Below are 22,536 nucleotides of genomic sequence, written 5' to 3'. Positions count from 1 at the left end.
AAGCAGGGAGCTGGATGGGAATGGGAGCAGCAGGGATATTAACTGGCACCCGTATAGGATCCTAGCACTTGCCAGGATTTAGGTGTTAAGCCATTGCACTCGGCCCTATAGTTGAATTTTAAGAGGCAGAAAGATTTTCCATTCCATCCGCTGGTTTGGTTGACCCCTTCAAGGCCCACAACTACCATGACTGGGCCATAGTCGGGTCAAAGCTCAATCCAGGCGCCCCCCGTAGGTGGCACAGAGTGCGTGTTAGCAGGAAGCTGGAGTCAGAGGTGGAGCTGGGACTCCAAGCCCAGAGCTCAAACATAGGATGCAAACGTCTTCTTCCTTTTTTCTTTTCTTTTTAAGATTTTTTTTTAAAGATTTATTTATTTATTGGAAAGTCAGATATACAGAGAGGAGAGACAGAGAGGAAGATCTTCCGTCTGATGATTCACTCCCCAACTGACCGCAACGGCCGATCCCCAAGTGAGCCGCAACGGCCGATGCTATGCAGATCCAAAGCCAAGAGCCAGGAGCCTCTTCCAGGTCTCCCACGTGAGTGCAGGGTCCTAAGGCTTTGGGCCGTCCTCGACTGCTTTCCCAGGCCACAAGCAGGGAGCTGGATGGGAAGTGGAGCAGCCGGGATTAGAACTGGCGCCTATATGGGATCTTGGCGTGTTCAAGGCAAGGACTTTAGCCGCTAGGCCATCGCGCCAGGCTCAGATTTATTTATTTTTATTACAAAGCCAGATATACAGAGAGGAGGAGAGAGAGAGAGGAAGATCTTCCGTTCAATGATTCACTCCCCAGGTGACCGCAATGGCCAGTGCTGTGCCAATCCGAAGCCAGGAGCCAGGAGCCAGGAACTTCCTCCAGGTCTCCCACACAGGTGCAGGGCCCCAAAGCACTGGGCCGTCCTTGACTGCTTTCCCAGGCCACAAGCAGGGAGCTGGATGGGAAGTGGAGTTGCCAGGATTAGAACCAGAGCCCATATGGGATCCTGGCGTGTTCACAGTGAGGACTTTAGCCGCTAGGCCACCACGCCAGCCTTTTCTTTTTCTTTTTTTTTAAGACTTATTTATTTGAAAAGCAGAGTTACAGAGAGAGGGAAGAGAGCGAGCTCTTTTTTTTTTTTTTCCCCAAGAGCAGTCTTTCATCTGTGGTTCTCCCCAATGACCGCACAGCAACTGGGAATGGTCCGGGGGCAGCCAGGAGCTTCATCTGGGTTTCCCACGTGGGTACAGAGGTCCAAGGACGCACTTGAGCCATCCACCGCTTTCCCAGGGATCAGAGGTGGAGCTCACATGGGATCCTGGCATTCCAAGTAGCAGTTTAACTCATTACACTACAATGCCCCGCTCCAGTAGGGACCATCCTAACTGCTGTATCAAATGCCATCCCCAACACAGGTGCCCTAAGCATCAGGCTGAACACTGATCCTCAGTGCTTGTCAGTGACACTCTAAGGTTGCTGCTGGCTGTTGGCAAGGAACAACAGAATCCCCAGGTGTGCTGGTGGAGGTGCTGTCAGTGGAGACGGCCCCTTGACAGGAACTTAAGATCACAGCAGGCTAATCCCTAAACGTGCACTTGCTAGTGGCTGAGTTGGGCTGGAGCCAGCTACAGTTGACAAATACTTCAGTTGGTAAAGGGTGGCTTTAGTGAGGAGGCACAGACAGTTCAGGTCAGCGCCCCAGCTCTGTCACCAAGTAGCCTCAACACACACTCCCTGCCCCGGCTTCAGCCTCGTTCCAGTAAAGGTGGGGCCTGTGAGAGTACCCCACACCTGCTCCAAGAGTTATTGTATCAGGGGTAAGTGAGCTCATTCATATCAAGTGTTCAGGTCAGTGTTGGCCACAGGCAGCAATCTCAGGTAGGCACAAGTTACTGTGCCGGTCCCAGTTAGTCCTCAGAGCGAGCCTTGCCCCCAGTTTCTTCACAGTTTCTCCCTTTCCCACCTTCTTCCAGCCCGTAGCGGAGAAGATTCCAAGTTTCCAGTCCCGAGCTTCGGCATAACTGATCATTGCCACAAGGGGGCATCAGCGCGCCGCTCAGCAGCCGTGCTCGCCGTGCATTGTAGGGCGTGTGCTCGCACAGGTAGCTTGACCAGCATCCTTGGCTGTATTTCCCAGAAAGCCACGTCCCCTCCTCAGCCGCCCGTGGCTCCCTCCCAGCCGCTGGGAATTGTGGGGTGGACAGAGCTGACCTGGCCACAGGCTGGTGCCGTTGCTGCACAGGCATAGGTGGTTTCTATTCTGAGCTTCAAGAGGGAACGGGAACCTTAGTGAAGAACCTGGGGAAGCTCTTTTCGCCCTTGAGGATGCCCTTGTATAGTCTTAGTCATTCCCTTCACTGAGGTCACCTTGCCTGGCTGTAATGATTGCAAACCAGCCTCTCTGTAGAACTAACTTGACTTCAGAGCTTCCTCTAAGCTCCCACTTGGGTGCAGGGCCCCAAGCACCTGGGCTATTCTCCGCTGCTTAAACAGGGACTAAAGAGAGCTGAATGGGAAATGGAGCAGCTAGGACACAAACAGGAATCAAACAGGGTATAGGTTTACCACCAAGTAAAAAGTATGTCCTTTTCTCCCGTTATTATTCCTTTTTAAAAAGGATTTATTTTGAGACCTGACTTGTATGCATCAGGATCCCATATGGGCGTCGGTTTGTGCCCCAGCTGCTCCACTTCCCTTCCAATTCCCTGCTTATTGCGTGGGAAAGCAGTTGAGGATGGCCAAAAGCCTGGGGACCTTGGCACCTGCATGGGAAACCCAAGATAAGTTCTGGGCTCCTGGCTTTGGATTGGCTCAGCTCCAGCCATTGTGGCCACTTAGGGAGTGAATCTATGGATGGAAGGCCTTTGTCTGTCCTTCTCTCTGTAAATCTTCCTTAAAGCAGCTCCAGGCCAGGCTTCCTGCTAGCAATCCTAACTCCCCACCCACCGCTGCCAAGCAGTGGGCCAAGTCTGAGGTTCGAGAATTTCTTCTATCCACAGCAATCACGCTGTGGGTAGATCTCGGGGTAACTCCAGGCATGCTCAGGATCATGGCTGCCCCCACACTGCCATGTTGGTGGGCAGAGTCCAGTTAAGTCTGCTCAGATACGTGGTTGTCTGAGTGACCTTTGCTGGGCCAGGCTTCCTGTTGGGGATCCTAGTTCCCCATCCACCACTGCTAAGCAGTGGGCACATCCTGGACTTGTGGCAGGTCAGAGCATCAATGGCACAGGGCTTTGGCTGCTGGCCGCATGGTGGCAAGCTCTGAAATTTTGGGGGTGTTGAATTACTGCCGGGACATCCATGCCTAATGCCGCAGCACATGTAGGTGAGGAATGAATCTTTTTTTTTTTCCCTCTTTTTTTTTTATATTAATTGCATTGCATTATGTGACACAGTGTTATGGGCACTGGGATTCCTCCCACCCCTCCCCGAACCCTCTCCCCATGGTGGATTTCTCCACCTTGCTGCATTACCACAGTTCAAATTCAGTTGAGGTTCTTTCATTGGAAGAATTTAGTGAGGAATGAATCTTTTTTTTTTTTAAAGATTTATTTTTATTATTTTTTTTATTGGAAAGGCAGATATACAGAGAGGAGAGACAGAGAGGAAGATCTTCCGTCCGATGATTCACTCCCCAAGTGAGCCGCAACGGCCGATGCTATGCCGATCCGAAGCCAGGAGCCTCTTCTGGGTCTCCCACGCGGGTGCAGGTTCCCAAAGCTTTGGGCCGTCCTCGACTGCTTTCCCGGGCCACAGGCAGGGAGCTGGATGGGAAGCGGGGCTGCCGGGACTAGAACTGGCACCCACATGGGATCCCGGGCGTGCAAGGCGAGGACCTTAACCACTTGCGCCACGGCGCCGGGCCCGTGAGGAATGAATCTTGAGGGACACTCAACGACAGGGCCACTATACTTGCAGGTAAGCGAGGGGACTGAGACCTGGTTTGGAGGGGGGAGAATAGATCTGTATGGGTCAGACTCATGCACCAGCCTGCATGGGAATCCGGAGTTGGGCTTAGTAGCATGGAACCTTGCTGATCACCACAGGCTAGTCCATGCAAAATCTAGATCCCAGTACCTGACTGAATGTCGGAACAGGGGATGGGTCACATTAGGCTGGGCCACGACACTAACCAGCACACAGAGAACTAGGACCAGGGGTCGATTCTACGGGGGATTTGTGGAAATGCACGTCCCACTGGTTAGCTCACGAGTTGAGGTGGTGATGGGCTGAGCTAGGTGTGATCATGAAACCTGCCAACACTCATGGGTACAGAGAATAATCTGGGCAGGTCCAGGCTGCAGCACCTGCATGTTCATCCAAAAACAGGGTGTGGAGCAGGCCAGGTCACCACATTTTTTTTTTTAATTGGAAAGTCAGATATACAGAGAGGAGGAGAAATAGAGAGAAAGATCTTCTGTCCAGTGATTCACTCCCCAAGTGACCACAATGGCCAGTGCTGCGCTGATCCAAAACCAGGAACTTCCTCCAGGTCTCATATGTGGCTGCAGGGTCCCAAGGCTTTCAGCTGTCCTTGATTGTTTTCCTATGCCACAAGCAGGGAGCTGGATGGGAAGCGGAGAAGCCGGGATTAGAGCTGACGCCCATATGGGATCCTGGCGTGTTCAAGGTGAGGACTTTAGCCGCTAGGCCATGGCGCTGGGCCCACCAATTCGCAGCATTCACCAACTCATACAAGGCCAAGATGGAGGGGCAGGCTAAGCCGGGCAAGGGCCTAGCACCCACCGGCATGCATGATATCTGGGAGTGGGATCTGGGGTCTGAGAGTGGCCTGAGTGGGGGAACTTGGGAAACTCACCTAGTGGGTCATAGCTCCTGCTGGTGAGCATGTGGTCTAGGTAGGGGTCAGGCAAGCTGGGCAAGGTAGCTCTAACCGTTGGCAAATATGTGGGTTGGTTTTGGAAGGGAGCAGTGTGGGCAGGGCAGGACTGAGCAAACCTTAGTTCATCAACAAGAGCAGAAACCAGGCTAGAATACAGGTCATACAAGGCTAGGCTGTTACACCTGCTAATTTGCATGAGCTAGGAATGGGAGCAGACTGAATAGGGCCAGGTTCCAGCGCCCACTGGGACTGGGGACAAGCCGGATCAGGTGTGCTACAGCATCCAAAGACAATGACCAAATGGGAGGGTCTATGCCAAGCTCGGTCAGAGCAACCACAGTCACGTGCAGTATTAATGGCTGGGAACAGGCCTGGTTGGGGAGCAAAGGGGACACCCTGGCTAGGTTGCGATCCTCACTGGTGAGTATGAAGGCCAGAGTGGGGGCTACCATTTCCACATTCTCTTTTTTTTTCCTTCCTGTATCTGGGGGAAGTGGGAAGACAGGAGAGAAGCCACACCCAGCCTCTCCATATCCTCTGCACCCTGGGAGGAAGGACAACCACCCGATGCCATCCTAGGGTCCCCTATGTGGGGCATGCTCTGAAGGTCCTGCTCAGGAGGTCTCGATAGTTCAACAGTTCTGAATTACTGACAGTCTTTCCACTCCAAGCTGATGAAATCTTTTCAGAATTGACTGGTTGACATAGTCCACCTTAAAGTCTCTGTTTGACCAGTTATTCCCTGCCAACAATTGCCTGGGGTAATTGATCCATTTTTTTCTGTTCTCCATACTCGGTTATGATACCTGGTGTCCTCTGCAGGCTCCAGTGGACTGCCATATCCTCCATGTGCAGTTGGATATGCTGTCCACTGCTCCATCTGAGCCTCTGAGGTGGCCCAGCTCTGACACATGCACTCCACTGTCAGACCGTGGAACCTGCAATTCTCTCTATGGTTGGGGTTCTGAGTTCAATGATTCAGTTGTGGGAATCCCCATAGAAACTTCATCTGAGGCAATCCCACACCTGATTCTTGTGTGTGCTTGCCAATACAGGATCCAGCACAGTCTGTCGCCCCAATCAGCTTATTCACATGCTGGTGGTTGCAATTGCTGGGTCAGCTCTGTCTCCAGTCCTGTCTTCACATGAACCAATGGGTGTTGCAGCCCAGTCTGATTCTGCCCACCACACACTCAACCCTCACTCAAACTGATGGCAGCTGCAGCCTAGTTGGGCAACTCCCCATAACCTCCACCAGACCTGCCCCCTGCCCTGGTTCCCACGCTTGCCAATATGTACAGCAAACTGATCCAGTCTGCCCCACATTACCATTCAGCTCTCGTACATGTCAACAGGCATTGAAGCCTAGTTCAATCCAACTAGCCCCACTACCGAGCCCACAAACGTGGTGGTGACTGCCACTCTCTGTCATGCCTGTCCCAGTCCTGCTTCTCATGCTCACCAATGGGAGTGGCAACCTAAAAGGGAGGTGCCCACTGTTTCTCTACTGTGCCCACTCCCGGATCTTGCACTCTCCAGGTGGTTCTGTAATTTAACTTGACAGAATTTGCCCCTTGGGTGTGCATCTGCCAGCTGTTGCTGTGACAAAACCCATCCAACCCACACTTACTCTGACTTATGCGTGTACCAGTAGGAACAGTCAACCCAGCCTGGCTTTCCCCTGCTCCAGCCCACATGAGGTCAACGGGTGTTGCAGCCATGGCTCGCCTGGTTTGCCCCCATCCCAACTCACACTCTCCAGTGACAGTGGTGGTCTAGCAGGAGAACCCTCCACAATCCCCTAGCGTTTTTGCCTCCTCCCTCCCCAGGTCTCACGTGTGCTGGTTGGTTGCTGTGGCCAAGTCATGGCTCACTTCTCCTCAGCATTTGCCAGTGGGTGCTGTGGCCTGGCCCACCCCCAATTTCAGCTCACGCTGGTCGGGGCTACAGCCTAGCCCAGCCCAACTAGCACCCAGTCTTAGCCCTGGCTTGTGTTGTGATCAAACCCACACTCCACTCTGGTACTCAGATTTGCCAGTGGGTGATATGAACTGGCCCAGCCTGGTTCGCCCCTGAGCTGCACCAAATGGCTTGGTCTGGGCTGCTCCCTATCATGGTTCTTGCGCTCACCTGCAGGGACTGTGTCCCAACAGAGGAGTTGCTCAAGCGCCTCCATCTGAATCTCTCTCAATGCCAGAGCTCGCACACAGCGGTGGGTCCATGGGCCAGCCCTACTTAGTCCACCTCCTGTCCTAGCAGAAACAGTGGCCTTTCCTGATTGGCCTTTACCCATTCTGCTCTTTACTGTGGGGAGTTACAGCCCAGCCAAGCTGGTCCACACCCAGACACAGCTCACACATGGCTCAGCACGGGCAGAGACCTAGCTTAGCTCATCCTACACCTACCTTGGTTCTCATATGCATCAGTTGGTGCTGGAGTCTAACCCAGTCTGGCACACCCCAGACCCAGTCCACACCCATGCTGGGACCAACACCCCTTACCAGAGTGCAGCCAGGTCAGACATCTTAGTGGCATTATGAAAATATTTCTAACTTCACAGAGTCCCTGAAAGTCCTCAGGAACATCTAGGTGTTTCCAGATGTCCAAATATTTCCCATTCCATTCCTCATTTGTTTTTATTTCTTCCTGCTTTTCTCCTTGGGGCCAGTGGCCTGCAGCCAGTGTGCTATCGGAGTTTAGCAGGGACACAGAATCACCTGCATATTTCAAACAGAGGGACTTTAGGGTTTGCGCACTGGCTCAGTTGGCCAGTCCTCCACCTACAAGTGCTGACATCCCATATGGGCATCTGTTTGTGTCCCAGCTGTTCCACATCCCATCGAACAACCTGCTTGTGGTTTGAGAAAGCAGTGGAGGATGGCCCCAAAGCTTTGGGACGCTGCATCTGTGTGGGACATCTGGAAGAAGCTCCTGGCTTCGGATCAGCTCAGCTCTGGCTGTTGCAGCCACTTGGAGAGTGAACACAGTGGATGAAAGATCTTGCTGTGTCTCCTTCTCTCGTTTCCACTAAAAATTAAACTTTAAAAAGGTTTTTTTCAAAGGAGGGACATTACCATGCAGAATTGGTTTCCAGGGGCTGGAGGAGCCGAGGGGTTAAACAAAAACCAGTGAAGCAACTGGCACTTAGCCTGAGAGGGACACAGGGGACACTGGGCTGCAGAAACCAAGGGGGGGATGATGTCAGCAGAGTCCCCAGAGATTAGTCATTCTCTAGAAACTGGAAACACAGAGGAATTGTCTGCTTGGCAGGGCTGGAGCTGTGGATGAGGCACAACTACAGGGAGAAAGGGGAAAATTACCCAGGAAGGAGGAAAATTACCCAGGCCTCTTGTACCTGTCCCTCCACCCCCAGTCCCTTGCCTGTGCTCCCCACTGGCTGAACCCCCACTGAACCCAGATGAAAGGGGAACCCTAGGAACTGCAGCTCCAGTTGCCAACAGAAAGAGGCGGGTGAGGAACAGATGGACCCAGAACAGCGTGGGCCATGGGTCCCCACACCTGCTAGCCTACATTACTTGGCCATTGTAGGGTTAGAGATGGGGGGGCTGCATTTATAACCTCAGTTGTGGTGGATTGATTTATTTACTTATTTAAATATTTATTTTGAAAGTCAGGGTGACAGATATATAAAGAAAGAAGGACAGAGAGAGATCTTCCAACCCCACTCACTCCCCAAATACCCACAATGCATGGGGCAGCAGAAGGCAGAGGCCAGGAACTCCGCCCAGGTGTCCCACATGGGAGGCAGGGACCCAGGCACTTGGGCCATCCTCCTCTGCTGCCTTAGGGGTGTTAGCAGGGAGCTGGATCCGAAATGCAGCAGCCTTGACCCACACCAGCGCTCCGACATGGGATGCCTGCGTTATTAGCAGCTGCTCAACATCCCAGCCCCGGCTGTGATGGTTTTACAATACATCCACAAATTCTACAGTCCTTTTTCCCTTTAAGAGCCGTCCCCCTTGAGTGTAGGCCCCACTGGGCTGGGTACCCAAGTGACTCATGTGTTTGGCTGGTGGTGGGGCTGGCTGCCTGCCTGCCAGGCGCTAGGGCTGTAACCGGAGCAGGCCAGTCTCAGAGTGGCTGGACTTCTTACCCAGCTTCTCCAGGGAGCGCTCTGCAAAAGGTGCAGGCAAAACCTGCGTGGCCTCTTCTGACCCATCCTCAGAAGTCACCTCTGCTGCCTTCCTCACAGTGCTCCACACTCCCCAGGGCAGCCAAGACATGTGCACGTGGCTCCTATCTCCCCAGGCATGAAATGTAGCTTTCAAATGACAGAAGTTATGAGCACCCTAAAAATATTCTTAAGGAAAATCACTCAGGATGTATAAAAGGGGCTCCGTAGGCTCCATAGAATTTACTATAAAATAGCACAACACAATTCAAGACATCAGCAGATTCCAGAAATAGGATCTGTTTCTTTGTTGTTAAGCAGCCTGAGCATGAGCAAGCCAGAGCTAAGAGCAAGGTTTCTTGGCATCAAATACACACCCTGCTTCCACCTGCCTGTGCAGAGCGTGGACAGGGCACCGTGGGCTGTGAGACCCAAGATGGCCACCCTCCCCGCAGCAAGAGGAAAAGGGGCATGGGTGGAGGCTCAGTCCGTTGCACCTGCTGAGCCCAGAAAGGAACCCCTGGCCTTCCCATCTAATCACTTTCTACTAAAGATGGGGGTTGTCTTTTGATGACTTTCCAGGGCAGAGAGTGGATGTGTCACTCAGATGTGTCACATCAGGTCACAGATGAGGGTGTCTAACTACTCACTGCTGAATCATTCGAATTCCAGGCGGAAATAAAAGCAGGACACACATTGGCAAGTACAGGCTAGTCCAAGAATACGTGAGGGCCTGACTCCATAGCCTAGCGGTTAAAGTCCTCGCATTGCATGTGCCAGGATCCCTTATGGCTGCCGGACCGTGTCCTAGAGGCCCTGCTTCCCATCTGGCTCCCTGTTTGTGGCCTGGGAAGACAGCCAAGGACGGCCCAGAGCCTTGGGACCCTGCACCCGCATGGGAGACCCGGAAGAGGCTCCGGTCTCCTAGCTTTGGATTGGCACAGCTCCAGCCACTTGGGGGAGTGAATTTTTCAGATGGAGGATCTTCTTTTTGGGGGAATGTAGAGAGAAGGGGAGAGGGCCACTCCCAGCACTTGTTGCATTTTCTAAATTCATGTTGAATTAATTGAACTTGTCCTATGTATTTTACTAAACTTCAATAGAAGTGTACAGGAAGGCAAGCCATGTTAAATGTCAGTAAGTTAAACTACTGTTTGTGATATTGAAAACCTATATTGTAATGATAGTTTACAGGGCTGGCGTGATGGCTCAGTGGTTAAATCCTCACCTTGCAAGCACTGGGACCCCATATGGATGCCAGTTCATGTCCAGGGTGCTCCACTTCCCATCCAGCTCCCTGCTTATGGTCTAGGGAAGCAGTAAAGAATGACCTAAAGCCTCAGACCCTGTACCTGCATGGAAAACCTGGAAGAAGCTCATATATATATATATGTATATATATATTTATTTATTTTATGCAAAGTCAGATATACAGAGAGGAGAGACAGAGAGGAAGATCTTCCGTCTGATGATTCACTCCCCAAGTGAATGCAACGGCCAATGCTGTGCCAATCCGAAGCCAGGAGCCAGAAACTTCCTCCAGGTCTCCCACGCGGGTGCAGGGTCCCAAGGCTTTGGGCCATCCTCGACTGCTTTTCCAGGCCACAAGCAGGGAGCTGGATGGGAAGTGGAGCAGCCGGGATGAGAACCAGCAGCCATATGGGATCCTGGCATGTTCAAGAGGAGGACTTTAGCCACCAGGCTAGCATGCCAGACTCAGATGGAAGATCTTTTACTCTGTTTCACCCCTTCTCTCTGTAAATCTGCATTTCCAATAAAGTTTTCCAAAAAAAGAAAAAAGAAATCCTAATTTGATTACCAGTTGCTCCAAGCTTCCTTCCAATCCAGTGTCCTGCTAGCGTGCCTGGAACCTGTGGCTTACGTCCATTGGGCTTCTGCCTGCCTAGTCTGAAACCCAGGTGTAGTTCTAGTCTCCTGGCTTTGGCCTGGCCCAGCCCGGGCCATTGTGGCCATCTGGGAGGTGAATCAACGATAGGAGGAGCGCTCTCTCTCCTCCCTGACCTGAGCAGCAGGGAAGGGACAGGCATCTGGATTAGTCATCACATAACCATCCGGCATTAACCATGCAGGCCTCTAATCTGGATTTGCCTCCTGCTGCGTGGGCTCCGACTCTGGACTCCACCTCCCTGAGTTTCTACCTCCTTTCGCAGAGGGATGCTACAGGCCTTGGCAAGCTGTGCCAGTAAAGCAGTCACACCAGCCAGGCTGTGTGGGGCCCCCAGTGCACTAGCCAGGGGAGTGATGACGGCCAGGCGTCTGTTAGTTGGTGCTCCTGGAATACACACGTCATTGAGGCAGGAAATTGTAATGGTTAATGAACTACAAAGTTCCCAACTTTTGATTTTTGTAAGATTTATTTATTTATTTTTATTGGAAAGGCAGATTTACAGACAGGAGAGAGAGCCATCTTCCGTCCAGTGGTGGAGGTAGATATTCCATTTGCTGATTCACTGCTTACATGCAGCACATAGCAAGGGACTAGGACAGGCCAAATCCAGGCGCCTGGAACTCCCACACGGGTAGCAGGATTCAAGCACTTGGCTCATCCTCTGCTGCCTTCCAGGTGCACTTAGCAGGAAACTGGATCGGAAATGGAGTCACCAGGACTGGAACTGCTGAATTGCAGGGAGACAGGCACTGCAAGCAGTGGCCTAACCCACTGTGCCACATGGCAAGGCCCTGAAAGTCATTTCTTGCTCAGACAAAGTGGGCGGTGGCTCTGGATAACTGTCCAGGGCAGATGTTCTCCGTGCCATGGCACAGCCGCCCGGCCCACTTCCTTCTTGCTACACCTCTGTGCTTGTACAGTGCCCTCTGGTGTCCAGACATGGACAACATGGCGTGGGATGCTGTTCCCTGAGCTTCTCAGGCCACATTCAACGCCTCCACACCCACGTAACAGCCAGAACATTTGGTGTCACCATGGCTGAACGGGAAACAGAGGAGGGCATTATGGCCATTACCGCTGTACCCTTTCATTGGTGGCGCTGAAACTCCAATGACAGGTGGAAAAAAGATTTCCTTTCTATAGTCAACAAGGGTTTACTGAGCAGCTAGGATGTGGCAGGCCTGGTGAGAGGGACTGCAAACACAGCAGTGCACCTGCTGGATGGAAATCCTGCCGCCTCTGGGAGCCCACTTTCTGCTGCTGCGTGTGTGCAATTCAAGTTCATGGAAAATTCAATGAAGAGTTTTAGTGTGGTGTGGGGGCTCGGGGAGCTTGGTATCCACGCACTCTTCCATATCCCCGTCATGGAAGGGACTGAGGCAGGACGAGGGTGAGGGCAGTGGGGGACAGCAGGTGGGAAGAGACATTGGCTTCTGGAGATGGGGTCTGCAGGGACTAGCTGGAGATGGCATGGAGGTGGGGGGTCAAGATGGGACCTTGGGGCCCGGCGGCGTGGTCTAGTGGCTAAAGTCCTCGCCTCGAACGCACCAGGATCCCATATGGGCACTGGTTCTAGTTCCGGCAGCTCCACTTCCCATCCAGCTCCCTGCTTGTGGCCTGGGAAAGCAGTTGAGGACGGCCCAAAGCCTTGGGACCTTGCACCCGTGTGGGAGACCTGGAGGAAGTTTCTGGCTCCTGGCTTCGGATCGGCACAGCACCAGCCATTGTGGTCACTTGGTGAGTGAATCATAGGACAGAAGATCTTCCTCTCTGTCTCTCCTCTTTGTATATCTGACTTTGCAATAAAAAATGAATAAATCTTTTAAAAATGATAGAACCTTGGGACCCAGCTCGGTAGCCTAATGGCTGAATCCTCACCTTGCATCTGCCAGGATCCCATATGAGCGCCAGTTTGTCCTGCTTGCTCCACTTCCCCATCCGGCTCCTTGCTTGTGGCCTGGGAGGGCAGTGGAGGGTGGGCCAAAGCCTTGGGACACTGTGTCCATGTGGGAGACACAAAGGAAGTTCTTGGCTCCTCCTGGCTTCACATTGGATTGAATCCGGCTGCTGTGGCCACTTGGGGACTGAACCAGTAGATGGAGGATCTTTCTCTCTGTCTCTCCTTCTCTTTCTGTATCTGCCTTTCCAATAGAAAAATAAAATCTAAAAAAAAAAAATGATGGAACCATGTGTGTGAGACAAAGGTGCTATGCATCTGGGTCTCTGCAAGGTGGCGAGGGAGTAAGGTGGCATGCCTCTAAGGTTAGGACTTTGGATGTTTGATAGATGGCATTGAAGGGACTGGCACCATGGCATAGTAGGTTAAGGCTCTGCCGGCATACCATATGGGTTCTGGTTCAAGTCCCACCTTCTCCACTTCCCTAGAACAGTGGAGGATGGCCCAAAGCCTTGAGACCCTACCCCGGTGTGGGAGACGCAGGAGCGCCTGGCTCTGGATCAGCTCAATTCTGGCCACTGGGCCATTTGGGGAGAGTGGATAGATCATGCTGGGTCCCCTTCTCTCTGTAAATCTGCTTTTTAAATAATTTTTTTAAAAGGAAAAACGTTAAAAGCAAAATGGTATTTAAGCCCTGGGTAGGGCTGGGATCCCTGGCAGGTGTGGGACAGAAAACCAAGAGAAACCGAAGCCTTGGCAGCACAGGGCTAAGAGGTGAATGAGGCAGAGCCAGCTGTCACGGGCAGCAAACGCTATGAGACAGAGCGCAAGTTATTTGGATAGCATATAAAAGGAAGCCTTATCTTTCAGGTTTCAGGTGGGGGTGAAGGCAGGAAAGGCTTCCTGAAAGAGGAGGCTCCTGAGCTGACAGCCCAAGCCAGAGAGTCACGAGGGAAATCAGCAACAAAGGTAGGAGTGTTCCTGGCTGAGGGCACAGCCTAAGCAAGAGTCTTGGCGGGGAGGACAGAGAACTGAAGTGGCTCAGAGTGCCAGGGAGGGATTTCAGATGAGTCATCTCCCAGAGATGTGTCACCAGCCAAGCCCAGGTGCAGACCTGGGCCTGCTACCCTCTGTGACCCTGGCAGCCACAGCCTGCCTTTCCCCTTTCCTGGGCCCCTGCCTCATAGACAAGCCCGTGAGGCAGCCAGCTGCCTTGGCCTGGCCCCAGCGAGCCCTGCGGAAAGCCTGGCTTGCTGCTGCAGACTTGCAGGGTGTGGTCTCATGATGATCTTATTAATTACACTATTGACCTTATTGCATCATAGTGGTTACAGAACCCTGCCGCCCGCCCGGCCTAAACACTCCGTTTACTTAACTGTCAAAATGGAGATAAAAAACAGCATCTGCCCCAGAAGGCTGTGACGTAGGAAGCGCTTGGATTCTCTGGCATTAGGAAGGTTTCGAGTGAGCTCAAGTGGCAAAGACTGACAGCTGCCACTCCCTTTAGTCCTGACAGGTGCCTAAGATGGGGGGAGCATCTTGCTCGCAATGTCAGGAGAAGACGGGAGATGCTCGGGAGATGGGCCAGAATCCCCGAGAGGGGCTGAAGGTCAGATAGGCAGGCCCCAGAAGGGCAAGGGGGCATGCCCAGGGTGGAAGCCTGACCAGAGGCCGCCATGCCCCTGCTCCATTCTGTCTCCCTCCCCGCCTCAGGGAGCTCGGAACATCCGGTCTGAGGAGCCAGGCCTTGGCCAGAGAACTCTTCCGTGCCAGGGCCCTCTTTAGGCACCCTGGGGCCCCATGCTTCTAGTGACACTGGGGCTGCTGAGCGGAGTGGGACGGGGGACGGAAGCCTCAGTCCTCGCCACAGCCTGGGCGCCACCCATCACCGGGTGTCCCCCATCGCTGGGTGCCCCCCATCACTGGGCACCCCTCATCCCTGGGCGCCCTCCATCACCGGGTGCCCCTCATCACTGGGCGCCCCTCATCCCTGGGTGCCCCTCATCACTGGGCGCCCCTCATCCCTGGGTGCCCCTCATCACTGGGCGCCCCTCATCCCTGGGCGCCGCCCATCACCGGGTGCCCCTCATCCCTGGGTGTCCCCCATCACTGGGCGCCCCTCATCCCTGGGTGCCCCTCATCACTGGGCGCCCCCCATCACCGGGCGCCCCTCATCCCTGGGCGCCCCCCATCACCGGGCGCCCCTCGGGAGCGTGTGTGGCGACGACGCCCACAGAGGCCGCTCCCTGAGGCGACGACCGAGGAGCGCCAGCGGCGGCGGAAGCGCGCGGGGCGGAGCCCGGGGTCCCGCTCGGTGGCCGGCTCTAGGACCGCGCGGACGGACGGTGGCCCCGCCGCCCGGGGCGTTTAACCCCAAAGTGTCCGCCTGAGTCGCGGCCCCGCCCTCGGCAGCCGGACGCCGCCGGAGGCCCGGGAGGCGCAGACCGCGGCCAGCGCCGGACGCGCGAGCGAGGAGGCCGCGAGCGCCCTGCCGGACCCGGAGCAGCGCCGGACGCGCGAGCGACGAGGCGGTGAGCGCCCTGCCCCGACTGCCCGGCACCCCGCGACCCCGGCGGCCTCGCGGGCGTCCTCCCGCAGGACCTGCCCCACTCGGCGGGCCCGTCCCCGGGACACCCTCTCCGCCCAGAGACGCCGAGGCAGGACCCGGTAGATTGTTGCCTGGGGAGGCCAGAGGGGCGCCCCGGATTCCAGTGGAGACCCCCTGTTACCACGGGCCTCCTCTAGCTGCCCAAACCCACATTTCAGATTTCCTAACCCCGCCCAAAGCCGTCAGGCCGGGACCACCTCTCCCCGGCGCTGGACCCCTAACTCCACGAGCGGAGCTCCCACACACGCCAGGCATTGCTCATGCCACTCTGGGGGTCTCCCCACCTACAGAGCCCCACTAGCCCGCACCCCTGCTCTGACTGCAGGGTCCCACCATCGCACCGTGTCAGGAGCCGCCCCCACCCACGGGGCCGCGCCGTCTTCCAACACCCGGAAATGCACGTTTTTGCAGGACCGGGCGGTGAGGGCGGGGGGAGCGGCAAGGCTCGGGCTGGACAGCTGACCCCCTTTTCCCCTTCAGGAGCCTGAGGCGCAGCCATGTTCCTGGTTAACTCGTTCCTGAAGGGCGGTGGCGGCGGCGGGGGAGGCGGGGGCCTGGGCGGGGGCCTAGGGAATGTGCTCGGAGGTCTGATCAGCGGGGCCGGGGGCGGCGGCGGCGGAGGCGGCGCGGCCGGCGGTGGAACAGCCATGCGCATCCTGGGCGGGGTCATCAGCGCCATCAGGTGAGGCGGGGCCTGTGGGTGGGAGGGGCCTTGGGAGGGGCCGGGGGCGCGTGGGCGGGGCCGGGGCGCGTGGGCGGGGCTTTCCTCCTGCTAGAGGGATGTCACTTCATGGGGCCTGGGATTGCTGTGGGTTTGCTCTGCGGGCCTCGGGAGGATGGTCCCCGAGTCCATTTTGGGAGGTGGGATTTATGGGAATGGGGATGCTGTCGGCCCTGCCAAGCTGGAGAGGAACGTTAGCGGGTAGAGTTAAGGAGTCTGCAGTTTGAGCTAGGTGGGTCCCGGAAACGCTAATGTTTCATGGGATAGCGGAAAAGGCCCAGAAGGACCCATATCTAGGCAGGAATTAGCTGTATGAATGGAGAAAAATACCCTCGCAGGGGTAGAGCAGGTTTTAGGATCTAATTGGTCAGCAGTCATCACTCCATCCCCTTAAAGTGGGCGAGTGCTAGTGGACCTCAGGCCGGGATGCTGGGGAGCCAGCCCCTCCGCCAAGGGGTGATGGCGTAGAGCCCCCAGCAGGTGGGACTCACGGGGGATGAAGCCTTGGGAAGCCGGTGCAGACTGTATGACGGGGCCAGGGAGGGGTGTCCCAGGGAGGGCTGTCCCGAGCGGGCAGTTCCAGCTCCGCGCGCTGCCCGTTGGTGGCCACGCCCCCTGGTGCTAACTCCCCCTTGTCTTTTCGCAGTGAGGCAGCTGCGCAGTACAACCCGGAGCCCCCGGTAAGCTGCTCTCTGCAGCCAGATCCCCCTCTGGCGCCGAGACCTTCCTGGTCCCGTCCCTGCCTGACCTCTCGACCGTGTTTGTGACCATTCTTCGGCCATTAAGGGCCTTCCCTGCCTTATTCTTAAGTTTACCCCGGATCTCACCCACACTGCTCTGCTCCTTGCTCAGCCTCCTTTAATCACACGCTGCCCCGGCCTCTCGGACTTTGTTACCAAAGGTGTTGGGGGGTGGGACAGGGTCCCTCTCCCCTAACCTGCGCTGAGAGTTCCCTCCCCCTGCAGCCCCCACGGAGCCATTATTCCAACATTGAGGCCAACGAGAGTGAAGAGGTCCGGCAGTTCCGGAAACTGTTTGCCCAGCTGGCCGGAGATGTGAGTCAACCCACTCCACGACCCTGGCCTGCGCGGAGCCTTCCACGCCCTTCCAGACAGCCCTTGCACGCGTGTCTGGTCAAGCCAGGCCCTGAGGTCCCGTTCTCCTTCCCTACCCGCCCAGATCCCTCTTTGCCGCCCTTGACCTATCTTTGCTTTACCCACAGGACATGGAGGTGAGCGCCACAGAACTCATGAACATTCTCAACAAGGTTGTGACCCGACGTGAGTACCTGGGGTCCACGTGAGGGGCGGGCCTAGAGGCCTGGGGCTGCAGTGACCATGACCTTTGTCCTCTTATCTTCCAACTGTTGCCCACAGACCCTGATCTCAAGACCGATGGCTTCGGCATTGACACGTGTCGCAGCATGGTGGCCGTGATGGATGTATCCTTGGGGACCGCCTGGGGGAGGCCCTGGGTGAACAGAGGGTTTTCAGAGGGTGTATGTGAGACCTAGCTGTCACAGCCTCAGACGTGAGCCTGCGTACAACAGACCCCGTCCCCACCTACAGACACATGGCAGTTGGTGATGCGTCAGCTAGCCCTCTGCTTGTGTTGACCAGCGGGTCCTCAGCAGCCGTACTGCTGGAGAGGCAGATTTGGGAGGCTCCAGTGTTTGGCATGGAGGCTTGTGGAGAAGCAGCCATTTGTCGGAGGTTAGAACTGAAGAGTCAGCACCAGAACGGGCATTTGGACTGAGGAGTGAAGTTTGTAATACTCTTGTGCCCTTCCACGGCACCCCCACACAGGAAGGGGCATGGAAGGAGGGTCATGGGAAACACGTATGTATGCAGAAGGCCTCTGATGCTAGCACATACACACATACACACATACATGGTGTGTGGTCACTCGAATCCCGCTCTGGGTGAAAGAGGCCTGCTTCTAGCCTGGACCTAGGTGACCAAGCCACTTTGTGTGCTTTCCCTGTCCGTGCACTGGAGTCCGCAATCCCAGTGACACCAAACTCGCCACCCGCAGAAGGCTGAGGCCAGCACATCACAAGTGGGCATGCACATCAACTGTGGCCAGGATCTCACTTGGGGAGGACTTGAGCTTTGGGTCTGTTTCCTGAGAGCTGAGAGAAAGGGGGTGTTTCTGAGATGTCTGGCCCACACTCAGTAACTTGATGAGGCTTGGTCATGGCCCACAGTGCTTGAGCACTTACTAAAGGCCAGACCGTGGCTCCAGTGCTTTCTGCCAGTCTCATTCAGTTTCACCACAAACCCAGCAGGTTCTTGCTAACTTTGCTGACTTCCTTCCTTAGAATTTTAACACTCCTTTTTTTTTTTTCCCTGTGTCTTAACATTCAATGAGTCAATATCAAGAATGTTATAAACGAGGAACTAGCATAGCAGTGAGGCTAATTTTTTAGGTGAGGCATTTGGAGTTTAGAGTCCGACGTAATTTGATGGCGTTAAGGAGAATTCTTGTTTGGAAACATAATTGCGAAGGCACATGGCTGAAACAGATAGTAAGGCCACAGCCTGGGTGGCATGAGGTGGGTGGGGCAGGAGTTGCAGCCTGGGTCCCTCCCCTCACTCGCAGCCTCATCATCATGTACAAAGTCACATTGTTCTTGACAACCTGCCACCAGAGTGACACCACGGGCAAGTTGGGCTTCGAGGAGTTCAAGTACCTATGGAACAACATCAAAAAGTGGCAGGTGTGTGGCAGCCAGACCCCCACCCACATCCTTGGCAATCCCTTGCTTCCAGACCCCCAGTTGAACCCTGACCTCTGTGTCCCCACAGGCCATATACAAACAGTTTGACATGGATCGATCAGGAACCATCTGCAGCAGTGAGCTGCCGGGTGCCTTTGAGGCAGCAGGTGTGCCCGGCAGGGACCTCGGGGAGAACGGGGGGACATGGGAACGAGTGGAGGTGTGTGCTTCTCCCTTAAGTGCACCCCTGAATGCTGACCCATTCCCAGGGTTCCGCCTGAACACACATCTCTACAACATGATCATCCGGCGCTATTCCGACAAGAGCGGCAACATGGATTTTGACAACTTCATCAGCTGCTTGGTCAGGCTGGACGCCATGTTCCGTGAGTGACTCTCTGACTTTCTTCCCTGGTGGGAAAAATCTCTAAACATGACAGATATCCGTCGCCCTGGGTGACAGTGCCAGCTGGCTCTGTCTGGGCTAGGGGAAACCTGGACATAGCAATGGGGACACATGAGGTAGAGGCAGAGGGTGTTGAGGCTGTGTCTAGGGGAGCCCAGAGAGCATTTGATGGATCCAGGGGCACTTCCTGGAGGAGAGTACATGCAGATTGAGACCCGAGGCAGAATAAGCTCAGTGAGAGGGAAGGGACGAGTGTTGGGGCCAAGGAGGCAGAGGCCTACGAAGAGAAGGCAGTGCTTCTCGTGTTTTCTGTTGGACTCTGCTCAGAGTGCGAGGAGAGTAGGGGCGAGGAAGCCTAAGCTGGGGATGGGCTGGTAGGGACTAAGCCATGAGGGCATTCGTACCTGTTAATGTGCTGGGTTTTTTTCTTAAGTATTAATTTTATTTGATAGATAAAGGGGAGAGGGGAGAATGAGACAAAGATCTCACTGCTGAACTGGTTAACTGCTGCTGAACTGCTGGTTCAGTCCCCAAATGCCCACAGCAGTTACAGCTGGGCCAGGCCTAAGCAGGGAGCTGGGAAGTTGAACTGAGGCTCCCGTGAGGGCTTCTGGGATCCTGTTAGTTGAGCCATCACCACTGTCTCCCAGTGTCACAGTAGGAAGTAGAGCCACAACTGGAACTCAGGTGAGCCTATATGACCTGCAGGCATCCCCAGCGGTTTCTTAGCTACCATGCCAATGTGCTGGACTCTCAAGGCATTCCTGAGAGGTAGGAGTTTCTGTCCGTACTTTATGGAGGTGGAACTCAGGATTTAAGAAGACAAAATGTTATACTCACAGTCATCCAGCCAGGAACTTGGGAAGGAATTTGAACTTGGGTCTCTGGGACTGGGCTGAGTGCAGTGAGAGGCAGGTGCCATGCAGGGCTGGGAGTGCCAGGAGGTAGGTGCCATGCAGGTCTGGGAGTGCCAGGAGGTAGGTTCCACGCAGGGCTGTGTGCGCTGGGAGGCAGGCGCCATGCAGGGCTGGGAGTGCCAGGAGGTAGGTGCTGTGCTACACAGGGCTGTGAGTGCCAGGAGGCAGGTTCCACGCAGGGCTGTGTGCGCTGGGAGGTAGGTGCCACGCAGGGCTGGGAGTGCCAGGAGGTAGGTTCCATGCAGGGCTGTGAGTGCCAGGAGGCAGGTGCTACGCAGGGCTGTGTGCGCTGGGAGGCAGGCGCCATGCAGGGCTGGGAGTGCCAGGGGACAGGTTCCACGCAGGGCTGTGAGTGCCAGGAGGCAGGTGCCACGCAGGGCTGTGTGCGCTGGGAGGCAGGCGCCATGCAGGGCTGTGTGCACTGGGAGGCAGGCGCCATGCAGGGCTGGGAGTGTCATGAGGCAGGTGCCATGCAGGGCTGTGAGCACCAGGAGACAGGTGCCATGCAGGCCTGGGAGTGCCAGGAGGTGGGCACTGGACAGAGTTGTGAGCTCCGAGTTCACAGGTACTCAGACTGGACTGGGGAACTGGAGAGCCATGGATACTAGGCAGGGGAGGAATCAGATCTAGTTTGGCTCCAGAAGGGCTGGTATGGTGGTGCAGCAAGCTGAACTGATACCTGCAATGCCAGCATCCCACAGTGGAATGCCAGTTGGAGTCCCAGCTGCCCTGCTAATGCACCTGGGAGGCAGCTAATACGTGGGCCTCTGCCACCTGTGGAGAGATCCAAGCGGAGCTTCAGGCTCCGGGTTTTAGCCTGGACCAGCCCCAGCCGTTGTGGCCATTGGGAGAGTGAATGATTTCTCTTTTCCCCTTCTGTCAAATAAATAAATCTTAGGGAAAAAAAGGATTAAAGAAAGAAAAAGGTTGACTAAGGTTGACTGTAGAAAGATCCTCTGCGAGGACAATGGAGTCAGTGCAACGTGTGTGTCAGGAAAGGAGGCAGCCATGTGAGACGTCAGGCCACATGGGGAAGGTGGGGTGGACAGCAGAGCAGGTGATGCTAAGAGTAGCCAGTGAGAAGGTCTTAGAAGCAGCCCTTAGTGCCACAGCCAGGGCAGTGCCCAGAGCTGGGCGAGTGTGTGTGTATCTGAGGAGGCAGGGGCAGTGCCAGCAGCACCTAGGGAGGCTGGCTGTGGCTGGGAACATGGAGTCAAGTTTCAGGGCAAGTTGGGGATCACCCAGACTCCAGGGGCAGGAAATGGAGTCCTCCGAGCTTCCTCTAGGCAGCAGCCTGCTTGGGTTAGGCCCTGAGACGACAGGGCACAGGCCAGAGGGGCGTGCTGGGACAGAAGACATGCAGGCCAGCAGGCAGAGACTACCACTGAGCCGAGTAACAGCCTGGTTTCAATCCCACCTGCTCCCTTTCTCGCTCTGTGACCTGGGGACACCACTTGCCATCACTCCCTGCCAGCCCCATTTATAAGAAAGACACTGGCACACAGCTAGGCCATGCAGGTTTATGTGGAGAGCCCTTGGCACAAAGTAGAAACTTAAGGCCATGCCAGCCATGGCTATCACCAGCTTCCCACGTATTGGGGCAATTGGTATCCAAGAAGCAGCCTCTCCCCCTCCTCCCCTCCCCTGCAGGCGCCTTCAAATCTCTTGACAAAGACGGCACTGGACAAATCCAGGTGAACATCCAGGAGGTGAGCGAGCCGTTCCTGCTGGGGCATGGGTGCCTCAGGGGGACCCCAACTTCCACCCAGCTCCTGGCCAAGGGCCAAGAAGGGCTCTGGTGTCTGGGTTCCCTGCTCCTCATACTCTGCCTTCTCCCCAGTGGCTGCAGCTGACCATGTACTCCTGAACAGAAGCCGCACTCCTGTCCCCTTACCGCCTCGCTGTCACCTTGGACCCCTGGTCTCTCCAACAGCTGACCCTGGCTACAGTCACGTCTGCAGGGGGCCCTATCAACCCGCAGGCCTTTTGTTCTCCCAGCCCTCAGCATCCAGCTTCTCAGGCAACAGGCAACATGCCCCAACGTGCCACACCCTCTATTACCCCCGGCTCCAGGACATTTTAGCACATGCTGCCCAAGGGTCACCCACTCCCGCCACACCCGTCTTATACCTTCTCCGTAACCTCTGTCCTATACCTGTGCCAAACCCAACACTTGTGTGACTTCCACACCCATGGGCTCTCTCTCAGCCCTGGAAGGATCACTCAAGGCCTGACATACTCTGACAGATTCAGTCACTCCCCCAGGCAGCCACTGCGGGCCTGCACACCCCGGTGCCTTCATCTGTCTGCTCCCCCAGCCTGCCAGGCCTAGCAGGAAATAAATGTAACCCCTGTTGCTATTGTCGAAGGGGTCTCTTGTGTGACTCAGGCTTAGGGAAAAGG

At 55.3% G+C, this 22,536-nt stretch overlaps 1 protein-coding gene across 1 annotated transcript; it reads left to right on the top strand.

Moving 5' to 3' along the window:
* Window positions 1–15,187: 15,187 nt before the first annotated feature.
* On the top strand, window positions 15,188–22,498 carry CAPNS1 (calpain small subunit 1). The gene is made up of 11 exons (XM_040976386.1): window positions 15,188–15,293; window positions 15,851–16,052; window positions 16,738–16,771; window positions 17,057–17,146; window positions 17,314–17,371; window positions 17,468–17,532; window positions 18,742–18,810; window positions 18,899–18,977; window positions 19,080–19,196; window positions 21,784–21,842; window positions 21,974–22,498. Exons 2-11 carry the CDS (start codon window positions 15,868–15,870, stop codon window positions 21,998–22,000), a joined length of 783 nt encoding a protein of 260 aa, XP_040832320.1. The 5' UTR covers window positions 15,188–15,293; window positions 15,851–15,867; the 3' UTR covers window positions 22,001–22,498.
* The last annotated feature ends 38 nt before the right edge of the window (window positions 22,499–22,536 follow it).

The sequence above is a fragment of the Ochotona curzoniae genome, unplaced genomic scaffold, assembly GCF_017591425.1.
Source record: "Ochotona curzoniae isolate NIBS_2020 unplaced genomic scaffold, NIBS_Ocur_1.0 contig_2699, whole genome shotgun sequence".
In the NCBI taxonomy this organism is placed as follows: Eukaryota; Metazoa; Chordata; class Mammalia; order Lagomorpha; family Ochotonidae; genus Ochotona; species Ochotona curzoniae.
The sequence above is the reverse complement of the archived record's forward strand: the minus strand, read 5'-3'. Positions and strand labels throughout refer to the sequence as shown.